At 43.8% G+C, this 15,406-nt stretch overlaps 1 protein-coding gene across 9 annotated transcripts in view; it reads right to left on the bottom strand.

Annotated features, from left to right (window-relative positions):
- EXOC1 (exocyst complex component 1) overlaps nucleotides 1-13,536 on the bottom strand; it is a 50,153-nt gene extending 36,617 nt beyond the window's left edge. For 3 of the 9 annotated variants that reach the window (XM_075859870.1, XM_075859901.1, XM_075859916.1), the window contains exons 1-5: nucleotides 13,431-13,536; nucleotides 5,073-5,241; nucleotides 2,545-2,675; nucleotides 1,591-1,750; nucleotides 867-887 (exon numbers count right to left, since the gene is read on the bottom strand). In XM_075859870.1, the coding sequence (XP_075715985.1) occupies nucleotides 867-887; nucleotides 1,591-1,750; nucleotides 2,545-2,675; nucleotides 5,073-5,196 (436 nt within the window). In that variant the 5' untranslated portion in view covers nucleotides 5,197-5,241; nucleotides 13,431-13,536. The other 6 variants (XM_075859894.1, XM_075859908.1, XM_075859926.1 and 3 more) reach the window with 4 other exon arrangements.
- Between the last annotated feature and the right edge of the window lie 1,870 nt (nucleotides 13,537-15,406).

Here is a 15,406-nt window from a genome sequence, read left to right as displayed (position 1 = left end):
ATACACTCCTCTGTACAACGCTCACTTGGTCTAAAGTAACACACGCCCACTTGGGCATTAAGAAACTCATTAGCATAAAGCTAAAAATCGCTCAAAGTGGTAAAAATAGATCATTTTTTTAGATAAAAAGCACTGCTGTCACCTACATTACACTTCTCCTTATGTAGGAGATAGGGCACTTATAATGTGGTGACAGAGCCTCTTTAAGGTGCACCATCTCAAATAATTGTGTCATTTACCATAAAACTGTGTTTTTATCTGAAATGATAGGTAGTACAAGATCTCAAACTGCCACTGAATTTCTTAAGCTGGTGATATGCAGCCAAGATTTACTGGCAGAAGCAGTATCCAGACTGGGCATGGGGTTAAGATCCAGCGGCTTCTGAGCACTAGAACCCCCGTGATCACGTTGGTGAATCATCTGTCCATCTATAGCCGGTTCTGTTATTTCAGTGTGATAAAAGAAGAACTGAAGAGGCGTATGAACTAAAATATTTCCACATTTGCTTTTAGAACTATTCCCTAATATCTGATCAGGTAGCTAAATATATTCCTTTACCAGAAGAAGCTATTCGGCTTAAAAGGAAAAAGTAGGCAACACCCTCGGCCGTTCTCCCCTGTGCGGTTATAACGTGACTGTGCTGAAAGCCGACAACACCGTCCTCCCTCTATTCTTCCCATTGACAGAAACAGGACATGTATACCGTACATTGGGGGGCGGACAGCCACAGGGGATTTGATTTCCTCCCACCTGCTCTCATACAGGGGGGGGGGGTGCTGTAAATATATAGCAAAGGTTCACAAAGCATCAGACATATTATCTGAATATCTGACAGAGAAGTAGAGAAATAAGTCAGATCACCCACCTTCAGCAACTTTAGGCAGGTCTGGAGAGTTATAGGTATGGGGGGAAAAAAGAGCAGAGGACAGTAAGCAAAGGAGTATTATAGCGAGACAGACGTAGATTGAACACGCATATAAACGCTCTCTATACAGCAATACCGCAACCATTAGACAACATTATAACAACATAGAAATGGATAAACTTCAGCAAGAAGGTTATTTGCTGGAAAACGCATTCTTTAGCTTACACCAGATGTAAATGCAGGTGGCTCTGTGCATGCGGGAAACTTTTATACAAAAAGGAGAGTAAAAATATACGTTTATTTTTACTGCCACTCTATTAAGTTATGTTCAAAGTTATTACAACTACAGATCTTATATTCATGGTTATAGTAGATAGTGGGTGCGATGAAAGCTGGCGCAAAGGAAAAGCAGTTTTTGCACCCATATCTCTTGGCCATTCAATTCAAACCTGATCATTTGTGCTTGGTGACAGAAAAAGGATGTAAGGAAAGGCGCCAAATTGTACATCTTGCCCTCAGAAGATGGAAGACAAACTAAGCCCTGTCATGTTCAACTACTATCATTTTCACTAAGATATATTGGTGACGTTGGCAGAAAACTACTGCCATTTCCTTTGCAGCCGCTCCTATATCGCAAAAAGTTCTTAACTTATAGCTCTGCATATACAAAACTGTTCTATAAAAGGTATATTATTCTTTACATGAGTCTGCCCTTAGAACATACCTTCCAAAAGCTGAGAGCTGACATTGGCAAAATCGATTTTTTTCCTCAGATATCTCTGGTTCAGCTTCCAGATGCAGGAAATAAACGCGTTCTTCTCGGCAGGGCTGCTCGCCACCCACTTGTAGATTTTGTCAAAGTGGAGATCAAAATCTGGACTTTCCTGCAAGAAAATGTAAGTCAGTGTAATGCCAATTCTGCGTGCTTACACTAGCATTTGCTCAGGGGTTGTCCAGGATTTTTTTTTTTTACCCCAGAAACAGTGCCACATCTGTCCATGGTCTGTGTCTGGTATTGCAGTTGCGACCCATTCATTAGAATGAGGATGAGCTGCAATACCAGATTTTAGTATCAGCAAAGTCTTTAATCTCTTATATTGCATGTTTTTAGTATAGAAACCCCAGGTTTAAATACCATCAGTGGAAAGATAGATCCCAATGCCATTACTTCCTCGGGAGATAGGTGATGTCTGTGGTATCTGGTAGGCACTCACCTCTCTCCACTCAATGATAATCGTAGCAGAGATACAGGCAGAGTCTATAGCTGTGACCGTTAAGCATAGACCGCTAAAGGAAAGACAAGAACGTATACACAAGGTCGTGTGCCAATGCTACTAAAAAGCTACAGGTAACCATAAAGCCATATTCGGATGCTTGAGAGGTGTACATTTGACACTAAAAATTGTATATCATCAGGAGAATGCAGGAGCACCTTTCCAAAATGAAAAAAAAAAAAATATTTTGTGAGATTACATTTGTATAACTTTCTTAGGCTCTGTTCACATTTGCATTGTGAACCTCTGTCTGGGTTTCGGCCAAGCTGTCCTGTATTTTTGACAGCAACAACAGCGCAGTCTTCTGGGCTATTTGTGACATTAAAAATCCTGGAACCCGGATGACCCCATTATATCAATCAAGGGGTCCGTTGCTGACCATTCAATATCAACACATAACTTACTTTAAGAGCATCTTTGGCATCCACCATAGACAGGTCTGTGAGTAACCACGCGGTCTGTGTTTTGTAAAAGTCCCCTTTATCAGACTTCTTCACCTTCACTACTCGGACATGTGCAGGCCTTTCTGTGGTCACTGTAAAAAGAGAGCGAGTTCATTAGTTGCCATGATAAACTGTGAACCAGAACACCTTGGAAATAAGACTGCACTACAATGGACGTTACAAGAACAATTCTAGGTCAGGGAAATGAGTTGCTATGGGTTGGAAAAATGGCATAGATGGCAATAGCCAATGTTGTAGAAACAAAAGTATATAGACCAGTAAAAAAAATAAAAAAATGTTGATGCAGCACTGAAGCCATTGTAGTAGAAAAACAATCGTGATGCTGGGTAAAGCTGTAACGATGTATAACACGACTAGCATGTTATCACACCGTGGCACGTTATAGTAACAGGGGTTGTCTATAAACTGTATAGTCTATAGGCAAGAATCAGCAGCTGTGGTTAACCAGTAAGGTTTCGTTCACAGTGTTTGAGCTGACACATTCCTCCGAAAGAAGGCTACGACGTATTATAGGCATACAGGGGCATACGTCGTCCATAGATATACCACCTAGTATACTGGATGTCTTTGAAAGGAATAGCATACACTATTCTATACAATTGAAAAAAAGATAGCGATGTATACCAGCCAGATGGATGCAAAAACAACTCTGGTTATTAAAGGGTTTATCCGGGGACCACCAAAAATTTCAAAAATTGCTTTGCCTTCATATTTTTATGTAAAAAGAAGTCACTTACTAATGTACTTTAATGAAAAATTCAGTACTAAATGGTGCCGTTCAAACCCATATATGGACAGTGACGTTGGCAGCAGTGCTGGAGTCCGCGGGCAGAGCATCAGCTGATGCTCTGCTCGGGAACTCCAGCTATAGGGAACCCCTGAAGTCACTGACCAAATGTCGGAGGCGGCTGGAGTCCCGAGCAAAGCGCTAGCTGATGCTCTGCTCGGGGACTCCAGCAAAAGGCAGTGTGACAGCCCCTTGCAGTCATGCCGCTGATAACACGCCGACACGAACAGCACAGGAAACAAGCACTCAGTCACGTGTCGGCGCCTCATCAATATTAGAAAAACTCCAGGACTTCCGGAAACAATTCACCGGGTTTGAACAGATTTAGTACAGAATTTTTAATTAAATTAGTGAGTGACGACTTTTTACATAAAAATATGAATGCAAAGCAATTTTTGGTCCCCGGATAACCCCTTTAAGGGCGCAAGGATATGTTCGGTGTCTGCAAACAGTGTGAACAAACCCTAAACCAAAATCTGAAAAAAAAAAACTGACAGAAAAACATCCGTATCACTGCTTTGTACAACTCTGAGGTTTTACGGACCCATAATACAGTAGTGTGTATGAGCCCTAAAGCGGCCATTTATAAGGACGGCTCAGGAAGAGACAGTAAAGTGCAGTCTATCTGTAACTTTGCACAAATGACCCCTGGGCAACCACAGGGAACTTAAAAGTTACCCAGCTGTCGTGCTGTATTTTTGGATCACACGCGCAGCTGACAAGAGCTGTTAGTAAGAAGTCCCCTTATAGAATGTTTAAAGCGTAAAAATGAGCAGTGTAGCTGTGAATCCAGAACTGGGTTGAAATAGAAATCTTATTAGAAGCTACAGCATAGTGTCTCTCTGCCTCTCTCTCTTACTCTGCTTCTCCTCCCCTCTTCATAGACTCCTATGGACAGTTGTAACCTGATCCCTTAGTAAACTGAGAATCTGTGTTGAGGAGATGAAAATAGCAGTAAATTCAGAGTTAGGTAATGTTCACCCACAAAATAAAAAATATCTGAAAATAACGGCACTGTTTTCAAGGGAAAACAGCCTCTGTTTTTCAGCCGTTTTTGCAGCCGAAACATTTTGACACAATGAAAAACAGCTCCAAAATCGGCTCAAGAAGTGACATGCTCCATTTTACGGGGGCGTTTTTTTTTTGTTTTTTTTAAAACAGTGGTGTTTAAAAACGCCCCATCTGAACTAAACGCCGTTTTTCTTATTGAATTCAATTGGCAGATTTTTGTAGGCATTTAATTAGCGTTTTTCGAGTCGTATTTTGAGGCGTTTACGCCCCGAAATACGCCTGAAAACTCATGGAGTGAACATACCCTAATGAGGTAGCAATGGAGAAAGGAGTCTGATAAGTGGAGAAAGAGGCATTTTTCTCTAATAAGATATATTACAGAGTTTCTTACATTCACTTGTACTATTGATTTACACAAATGTTGTTTAAAAATTAGGGACCATTTAAGCTATTCCAATGAACCACTACTTTATATGCAAATTACTAATTTAAGATTACTATGTTAAGGTATAAAGCTAATAGTAGTGAGTATATTTATTTAATTGCTGGAGCTTGCGGTGTGTGAGCATATATATATATATATATACACACACACACACACACACATACACATATATATATATATATATATATAAAAAGATACAATAGTCCACATTTTCAGCTAACTTACCGGTGGCACATAGGAAGCAGTTTTTCTTCTTCTTTCCAGCTTTGCAGACATTGACAATACTCAGAAGACGCTCATCATTAGGGGTAAATATGTCCCTCTGCAGGGCATGCTTTATGGCAGTCATCTTCCTGGAGCAGAAGTCACATCTATGTCAGCCTAGAATGAGAGTCTAAATACAAAAAGGGGAATTTACACAATGGACAAAATTAAAACATTAAATTAATGAGTCTATGAAACTAATTTTTGGTGCTGGAAGATGGCTCTGTAGGTGCAGAGGAAGGAATAAGGTGGCGGCCTATGGGACCGTTGAGAACCAGACAAATCAATACTGCAATAGGTGACTTCAAGTCAATGAAATGCATTACAAAATGTGACTAGCCTTGTGACAAATGTCGCATTGTCCAATAGGCAATGGCGGATCAACATTAGGGTGTTTTTGGCGGCCGCCCGGAGCCCGAGGCCGCCCAAAGTACCATGCAGTTTTTTCGCGTTTAAACAGTATTGTGTATGTCCTGAAAAGGACCTGTAGACAGAAAGGTCACATGACCGCAGGTCTGGGGTCTGTAATTAGGGGGTCTGGTCTGGGTCTGTTTTAGTTTAAGGGGTCGGTAATTAGGGGGTCTGTATTTAGGGGACCTGGTCTGGGGTCTGTATTAGTTTAGGGGTCTTTATATAGGAGTCTGTATTTAGGGGGTCTGGGTTCTGTATTAGTTTAGAGAGTCAGGTCTGGGGTCACTATTAGTTTACTTGGTAAGGTCTGGGGTCTGTATTTAGGGTGCTTGTTCTGGGTTCTGTATTTACTTAGGGTGCTTGTTATGGGGGTCTGTATTTATTTAGGGTGCTCGTTCTGGGGTCTGTATTTGTTTAAGGGGGACTGGTCTTGGGACTGCAATAGTTTAGAAGGTCTGGGGTCTGTATGTATTTTAATTTATTAGTCTGAGTAAAAGGGGTTGTCCGGGCACATCGATAGGTCATCAGTATGAAAAGCCGGCCCGTGCCTGGACAACCCCTTTAATGTATGGGCCTGGGACTTGGTGTCTGAATGTTTGTGTTTTTATAGAGGCTGGATATGGCTGCAGAAGCGAGGAGCAAAGATGTCTCATCAAGAGAAGTCACCATACCGGTCGGGGTCAGATGGAGAAGAAAAGAGAACGGCTCCCATCAGAGAAGACGTCACTTGTGAATCACTGGATCTATGGAGGATCTGTACCCTCTCCGGACAGGTCTGTTGTAGGTAATCCTTGTATTCTACATAAAGTCTTTGTGAACCCAGGAACGCGTGTTACCGTTCCCATTGTGAGGAGGATGTGTCCCTGCACAGTGTGATACAGTCAGCGATGGTTGGAGACTGTCAGTATGTAGGGACACAGCCCTTTGACATGAGGAATTGTAACGTAACACCCATTTGTCAATGCTCACACAGAAATGTGGTGTTCACTATAGGCACAGCCGAGAGGGACAGGGAAGGTGGGCCCAAGTTTGTGGAACAGCCCAGGGCCTATGGTCTACTTAATCCGCCACTGCCAGCAGGTATGCATGCGGCACACAATGAAGGTCATTTTTAAAAACTGTATCTACACGTGTCGTTTTTACTGCAATTTTCGTTATCGCGGCAAAACCACAAGTTTTTACAAAAATGCCTCGGTAACGGAAATATAGGCTAGAAAAGAGAAAACTGTAACAAAAATGAGAAGTAAAATGAATTCGGAAAGGCTTTCAATTTTTCCCACTTTATTATGTTGAGGCCTTGTGCTAAAATAAAAAAAATGCAAGTTTTTCCCCATCATTCTGCAGTCAATATCCCATAATGACAAAGTGAAAACAGAATGTTATTTCTTTACTAATTTATTGAAAAGGAAAAACTAAAATATTGCATTGACATAAGTATTCAGACCCTTTACTCAGTACTTAGTTGAAGCACCTTTGGCAGTGATAACAGCCTCCAGTCTTCTTGGGTATGATGCCACAAGGTCTGCACACCTGGATTTGGGGATTTTCTGCCATTCTGCTCTGTCAGGTTGGATGGGCGCCATCAGTGGACAGACATTTTCAGGTCTCTCCAGAGATGTTCCATTGGGTTCAACTCAGGGCTCTGGCTGAACCACTCAAGGACATTCACAGAGTTGTCCCTAAGCCACTCCTTTGTTGTCTTGGCTTTGTGCTTAGGGTCACTGTTATGTTGGAAGGTGAACCTTCGGCCGAGTCTGAGGCCCAGAGCACTCTGGATCAGGTTTTCATTAAGAATCTCTGTACTTTGCGCCATTCATCTTTCACTCAACCCTGACCAGTCCCCCTATCCCAGTTGCTGAAAAACACCTCCACAGCAGGATACTGCCACCATGCTTCACTGTAGGGATGGTTTCCTCTAGACATTACTCTTAGAATTCAGGCCGAAGAGTTCAATCTTGGTTCATCAGATCACAGAATCTTGGTTTCTCACAGTCTGCTAGTCCTTTAGATTTTTTTTTAAAACTCCAGGCCAGCTTTCATGTGTCTTTTACTGAGAGGCTTCTTTCTGGCCACTCTGCCACAAAGCCCAGATTGGTGGAGAGTTTCAGTGATGCTTGAGCTTCTGGAAGTTTCTCCCATCTGCACACAGGATCTTTGGAGCTCAGCTAGAGTGACCCTTCGGTTCTTAGTCCCCTCTCTTACCAAGGCCCTTCTTCCCCAAGTATTTTGTTTGGTCGGCGGCCAGCTCTAGGAAGATTCCTGGTTGTTCCATTTAAGAACTATGGAGGCCACTGTGCTCTTGGGAACTTTTAGTGCAGCACAAATTTTTTTGTACCCTTCTCCAGATCTGTGCCTCCACATATTCCTGTCTCTGAGCTCTACAGGCAGTTCTTTCCTCCTCATGGCTTGGTTTTTGCTCTGATATGCATTGTCAGCTGTGAGACCTTATATAGACAGGGGTGTGTCTTTCCAAATCATGTCCAATCACATGAACTTACTACAGGTGGACTACAATCAAGGTGTAGAAACATTTCACAGATGATCTAGAGAAATGGGAGGCCCCTAGAGCTAAATTTCAAGCGTCATAGCAAAGGGTCTGAATACTTATGTCCATGCAAAATTTAAGTTTTTGCAAAATTTATCATTTCTAAAATTCGGTTTTCACTTTGTCATTATGGGGTATTGAACGAAGAGGGAAAATATTTTTTATTTTTTTTATTTTAGCACAAGGCCTCAATAGAACAAAATTTGAAAAAAGTGAAAGGGTCTGAAGGCTTTCCGAATGCACTGTAAATACACCCCAAGGCCTTATTCACACGAACGTGTGCCTTTTGCACGCGCAAAAACCGCTGCGTTTTTTGCGCGTTGCAGTTTTGTGTGTCATAAGTGTTTGCTGCGTGATTTTCACTCATATGCCAGCCTTATGACACGCGGTTTTGATGTTTAGAAAAAGAAATGAAGGAAGTGCTTTTATTTTTCCCTTCATTTCTTGATCTACTGTTGCGCGAACCACAGAAGTGCTTCCGTGTGCTGCGCGTGATTTTCACGCACCCATTGACTTCAATGGGTGCGTGATGCGCGAAAAACGCCCAAGTATAGGACATGTCATGAGTTTTACGCAGCGGACACACGCTGTGTGAAAATCACAGAATGTCTGAATGGCCCCATTCACTAACACAGGTCCGTGCAGATTATAAATGCCCTATCTCCTACATAATATGATCGGTGCTGTAATGTAGATAATAGCAGTGGTTTTTAATTTGAAAAACGATAATTTTTGAGCAAGTTATGAGCTATTTTAGATTTATGCTAATTAGTTTCTTAATGACCAACTGGGCGTGTTTTTACTTTTTACCAAGTGGGCGTTGTACAGAGAAGTGTCTGACGCTGACCAATCAGTGACTAATCAGTGACCAATCAGCGTCATACACTTCTCATTGTTCCAGCCCAGCTTCTTTCACTGCACAATCACACTGTAACAATGGGCTGGAACAATGAGAAGTGGATGACGCTGATTGGTCACTGATTGGTCAGCGTCAGACACTTCTCTGTACAACGCCCAGTTGGTAAAAAGTAAAAACACGCCCAGTTGTCTATAAAGAAACTAATTAGCATAAATTTTAATTGCTCATAACTTGCTCAAAAATGATCGTTTTTCAAAATAAAAACCACTGTTATCTACATTACAGCACCGATCACATTATGTAGGAGATAGGGCACTTATAATGTGGTGACAGTCTCTTTAAACAAATCTCATCCACATGCTGCGGAATGTTTCTGAACAGAAATTCTGTTGGGAAGTATGGGGAGGGGTTATCTGGAAAGTACTTTTTTTTTTTTCTTAGGGGCTGCAAATGAAAAAAATAAACAGTCCCGGTGGTGCTTGCTTACATGCACATAGAATGTAACCGCTGCAGCCAGAGGGTGGCAAATTGTGTTCTGGAATTATGCCAGAAATACATCATATGCCTGCTGAGTCCTCTGATTGGCTGCATCAGGCCATTGCTACGTGCATGTAAACCACCACCAGGATGACATCACTCGTTCATTGGGGGAAAAGATAGGTAGGTATTGCTTTTTTTGTTTTATTTATTTCACTTCCCAGATAACCCCTTTAAAAGAAGCCACATACACTCACAATAGCGCAACTAGTATATATGTAAATGAGCGGAAACTCCGCTCAGCCAAACATACCGAGACATCCCGCCTCCTGATACAGAGACGTCATCCAGCTCTAATAACACAGCAATTTACCGCTCTATGTAATACAAAACACACAAGTCTATCCTCTGTCCCTTCTTCTAGAACATGTAGGGTGCATGGAGGGCAGTAAGAGCCATCCGCAGGAGGCTGTACAGGGGCACACAAGATACTCCGTGTGGCACAGTATTACAAGGTTATTTTCCGCTAGACGCAAGTCCATAATAAGGTATTCACTGCAGAATGACAATTTTTGCTCAGATTCATGCAGACATATCGGCAACAAAAATGTAAAAGTCTTTTGTATACAGTTGTATTACATAGCATAGTCAACGGCTCTGTTCAATACAGCTGGGGCTGCGTCGTCCCAATGCATCCTGGCCAAATGTATGCCAAGAGAACATTATTTTGGCATACATTTGGCCATTAATATTGGTATGTTAGCATAAACGTCAGGAAATGTGATGTGAATTGAGCCTAAGGTTTAATGTTTTGGGTTGTCCATCCTTTTACTGCACTATTCCACCATCATATTACAGCTCTATAGGTACTATATCCCCCCGTCAAACTGCTCTGTGGTGCTAAAGGATACCCATATACGTAGCAGATTTATTGCGGATTTTCCACAGCAAATCTTCATGTGTTTATTGCAGATTTTGCGTCTGGATTTGCAGGCAGAAAATCCGCACCAGAAGACTGTTGCAGGTAAGTGGATAAGATTTAACAAACGTCATCCACATGCTGCAGAACATTTTCCGCATTGAAATCAGAGCATGCTGCGGATTTTCACATTCCAGCATGTTCATTCTGTTCTGGATATTCACGGAGGGTTTCGTTCTTTATAGGCCTTATTCAGATGGCCGTTTTCGGTCCGTGAGATACGGACCGCATGTCACCGGCATTTACCGGACCAAACAGCTCAGGAAGACGTACGCCTAGCATCAAAGATATGTATGATGTAAGGTGTCCCTCCCTCCACGTGGGAATACTGTCCCATACTGTAATCATGTTTTGAATACGGGACAGTATTCCCGCGGGGAGGTAGTGGTTCACCGCGTCATGGATGACTAACGCTAGGAGTACGACCCACTGAACGGTGTTCGGTCCGGAAAATCTTCAGCAAACAAGGCTGCATTTTGCTGCAGAAACTCGGCAGATAATACACAACAAATCCGATACCTGCGCGAGTATCCAAAATGATCTGCTGCATGTGGATGAGATCCGATCAAAGCAAACAGAAAATCTGCAGCATTTCCTTCCCGGGTGAAAACAGCCAAAAAGGTATACAACTAAAGACCACATTCAGGGTTGCCAACCTGATTTTTTTTTCTTTTTAAAGAGACTGTCACCACATTATAAGTGCCCTGTCTCCTATATAAGGAGATGGGCGCTATAATGTAGGTGACAGTAATGCTTTTTATTTAGAAAAACGATTTATTTTAAACCACTTTATGAGCGATTTTTAGCTTTATGCTAATGAGTTTCTTAATGCCCAAGTGGGTGTGTTTTACTTTAGACCAAGTGGGCGTTGTACAGAGGAGTGTATGACGCTGACCAATCAGTGACCAATCAGCGTCATACACTTCTCTCCATTCATTTACACTGCACTAGCGATATAGTTATATCACTATGTGCAGCCACATACACACACACTAAGGCGGGATTCACACGACCGGGTCGTTCCCGAGCCCGAGTGTCGGCCGGTAAAATCGGCCATTTTGCCCGGCCGGTTTGCATAAAGTTATGCATCCGTGCCGGGCCGGGCAGATCCGGACAGTGACATCAGCGGCAGCTCCTGAAGGGGAATCCCCATGTGTTCGGGGATTCCGCTTCAGGAGTTTCCCCTGATGTCACTGCCCAGAAATGGACAGAGACATCAAGCGCTCTGTCCAGGAGCGGAATCCCCGAAAACACGGGGATTCCGCTCCTTCAAGGAGCTAAAGTGCAACTAGCACATAGCAGAGCGGGGAGATACCTCCCCGCTCTGCTATAGTGGCGTCGCTGCAGTAGTAGCAGCCGCAGCAGCTGCTGCTACTAGCGGCGCCATCGAAGGTGTCGCCGGGCCAGGGTGGTGTTAACAAGCAGGCGACGGGAGCCAGCGCAGCGCTCCCTCCACCTGCTGTACACCCCGGCCCTGCAACACCGTGTACAGCGATGCCATTCGTCAGAATGGCATCAACTCCTCCTCCTCACATGCACTCTGCGCTGTGAGGAGGAGGAGATAGAGCGCAAGCGCCGGGAAACCCGGCCATCACTCGGAACACATTCCGGTGATGGCCGTGTAATACCCGGCCCCATAGACTTCTATGGGAGCCGGGCGGCCGGGTGCCCGGGCAAAGATAGAGCATGTCCTATTTTTTGACGGCCGGATTTCCCGGCCGTCAAAAAATCGGTCGTGTGAACAGCCCCATTAGGGGTCTATCATTCCTAATGCAGCCGGGTGCCGGCCGATTTATGAACGGCCGGCACCCGGCCGGGAAACCCTGCCGTGTGAATGAGGCCTAACATTACTACAGTGTCCTGATAATGAATATACATTACCTCCAGCCAGGACGTGATGTGTATTCAGAATCCTGACACGTCTGAATCTTTTCTGTGAGATTCCAGCAAGGCAAGCGTAATCCGTTTGAAATGACAGGTTACATCGTAATCTCGCGAGATTACGCTTGCCTTGCTGGAATCTCACAGAAAAGATTCAGACGTGTCAGGATTCTGCATACACATCACGTCCTGGCTGGAGGTAATGTATATTCATTATCAGGACACTGCAGTAATGTTAGTGTATGTGGCTGCACATAACGATATAACTATATCGCTAGTGCAGTGTACATGAATGGAGAGGAGTGCAGGACACTGATTGGTCACTGATTGGTCAGCGTCATACACTCCTGTACAACGCCCACTTGGTCTAAAGTAAAACACGCCCACTTGGGCATTAAGAAACTCATTAGCATAAATCTAAAAATCGCTCCTAACGTGGTAAAAAATAGATAGTTTTTCTAAATAAAAAGCACTGCTGTCACCTACATTATAGCGCCCATCTCCTTATATAGGAGATAGGGCACTTATAATGTGGTGACAGAGCCTCTTTAAGGACAATTTATCCAAAAACCACAGACAGACAACATTTTTTATGGACAAATTGGAAAACCATAAAGATAATATATGTCTACATCTTAGAATATTGATATTAATACATGAGCAGAACGTACTAAAGTAATGATAATTACAATCCCAACAATTTGTAGATGTGGATGGTTGGAGTAGTAGATGTGGATGGTTGGAGTAGTAGATGTGGATGGTTGGAGTAGTAGATGTGGATGGTTGGAGTAGTAGATGTGGGCATTCAAGTCTTGTGGAGCTGCTCTCCCAGCAGACTACAAGTGCAGGTTCTGTCAATGGAGGGCAGAGGTGCTGTCATGTACCACCGGTATTTTGGTGATGGCACCAAATGCCCTACCCCTAAGGGTATATAAAGGGCAGAAATACGAGTATATTGCAGCTAGTGCCATTTCCTGATCTACAGCTTACTGTGAATGTCTCTCATTCCGGCTGCAGAGATCTGCTCACAGGTAACGAGGCCCCACAAGTAAAAACCCGTCTAACACCCAGTGCCAGACAAGCCCAGCCCGTACTGCAGCCGCCTCCGGAGACACGGCACAACCCTCCCGGAAATAAACAAAACACAGAAGCCGCCCCGACACCCACCGGGACCCCGAAGCGTCACCGCGCTCTCTTCACTGCTTTCCTGCCGCTCCCAATCACCAGGGCCGGGGAAGAGATGGACACAGCGATGGAACTACATCTCCCAGAAAGCCCTTGCGAGAGGAAGAAAAAAAAATATTCAAAGTCATAGAACTTTATTCACACACAAGTGCGCAGACAAGATTACTGAATACAGAGGGAGGATTACTATTAGCACTGTGAATGATGTACCTCTACATTGTTCTGTTATATATATATCTTATTCCAAGCAGGTTGTAGAAGGAACACATTTATCACTTGTACGTGTATATTATCACATGTAGCCAGAGATTAGGTCTAAATTACAATACCATCCTATAATCTTGGGCAAATGGCAATTAAAAAACCTACTGAAAAGTACAGGGGCATGTGAGGGCATATCTATAAGGCCCCATGCCCACTTCAGTGTTTTTCTTCAGGGTGCTAGCCGTTTTTCTGACGACTAGCACCCTGACCCATTCATTTCAATGGGGCCATGCACACTTCAGTTATTTTGGCGATCCCGTTGCGCCGTTCCGACAAAAGTAGAGCATGTCCTACTTTGGTCCGAGATTCCGTGACTGTGAGGCACATGCAAGTCAATGGGGCCGTCAAAAAAACTGAAGGCACACGGAAAGCATCCGTGTGCGGTCCGTGTGTGACGGAGCCATTGCCTAGCAACGGCCGGGCGGGCAGAAGTACATTAGAGATATTACACTAATCGGCAGCCACTTCTCTCTATCCATCACTGATAGAGAGAAGATAAAAAATAAAATAAAAAGCAGTTCATATGTACCCCGGTCTTTGTCTTGGTGACGAGTCCCTCTTCTTCCTCCAGTCCAACCTTCCTGCATGACGCGCCAGTCCATGTGGCCGCTGCAGCCTGTGATTGGCTGCAGAGGCGGTCACGTGGGATGAAGCGTCATCCCTGGAGGCCGGCCTTCTGACGTCATCCGTCCGGCGTGACCGCCACTACAGCCTGTGATTGGCTGCAGTGGTGACATGGGATGAAACGTCATCCCAGGAGGGCGGACAGGAGGAAAGTGCAGGAAGTTCTGGGTAAGTATGAACTGATTTTTTTATTTCTTTAAAATTTTATTTTGCAAACGCCAAGCATGGTCATTCTTCAGCGCTAGTCACTGTCCAGGGTGCTGAAAGAGTTACCGCCGATCAGTGCAGCCCATTAACTCTTTCAGCACCCTGTACAGTGACTAGCGCTGAACAAGCCTGCTCTTTCAGCACCCTAGACAGTACCATGTTCGGCGCTCGGAAACGGAAACTCGGAGTGCACACGGGAGTGCACACGAAAACCACACGGCCGCTAAGACGGGCACACGGATCCAGCTAAAACGGTGAAGGAAGTGTGCACGAGGCATTAAATTGTACAAAGAATAAGATTATCATTCAGAGGTGCGAGATCATAACTTTGGTATTAGTGCCATTTCCCATTTTATCAATATAATTATGCCAGCGTATGCAGCATTTCTTCTCTTTGAGGGTGCTTCAATGGATGCAACTGTCTGATAACCAAGAAAGAGGTCCATGCATCCATGGAGAGAGATTGGTGGGCTGTAGATGCTGTCATCATATAGGTCTTCTCACTTCCTGCTGCTGTGCGTGCGTTTTGTGCCGAGGGATCATGCCGCGAAACCTGTAATGCTGCCATCATCAAGCACTGCCACTTACTGTACTGTATACACAGCCATCATTTAGCACATATATATATATATATACAATTGCAATCCAGAGGAAGCTTGAAAATGCCTTCAATGGGAAGGTGAAACATTGCCTCTATGTTGGGTGAATAAAAATTTTGGATCTTTAAAATATTGGAGTGCTGCCTCTTTTCCTCTGGATTGCGATTGTGCGTATTTGGGGTTTCATGTCAAGTCTCCCCTGAGGATAGCACCGTCACTGCATGCTACGGTGCAGCTCCTATACTTTGCTTTTTCATATATATA

The sequence above is a fragment of the Rhinoderma darwinii genome, chromosome 1 (assembly GCF_050947455.1).
Source record: "Rhinoderma darwinii isolate aRhiDar2 chromosome 1, aRhiDar2.hap1, whole genome shotgun sequence".
Lineage (NCBI taxonomy): Eukaryota > Metazoa > Chordata > Amphibia > Anura > Rhinodermatidae > Rhinoderma > Rhinoderma darwinii.
The sequence above is the reverse complement of the archived record's forward strand: the minus strand, read 5'-3'. Positions and strand labels throughout refer to the sequence as shown.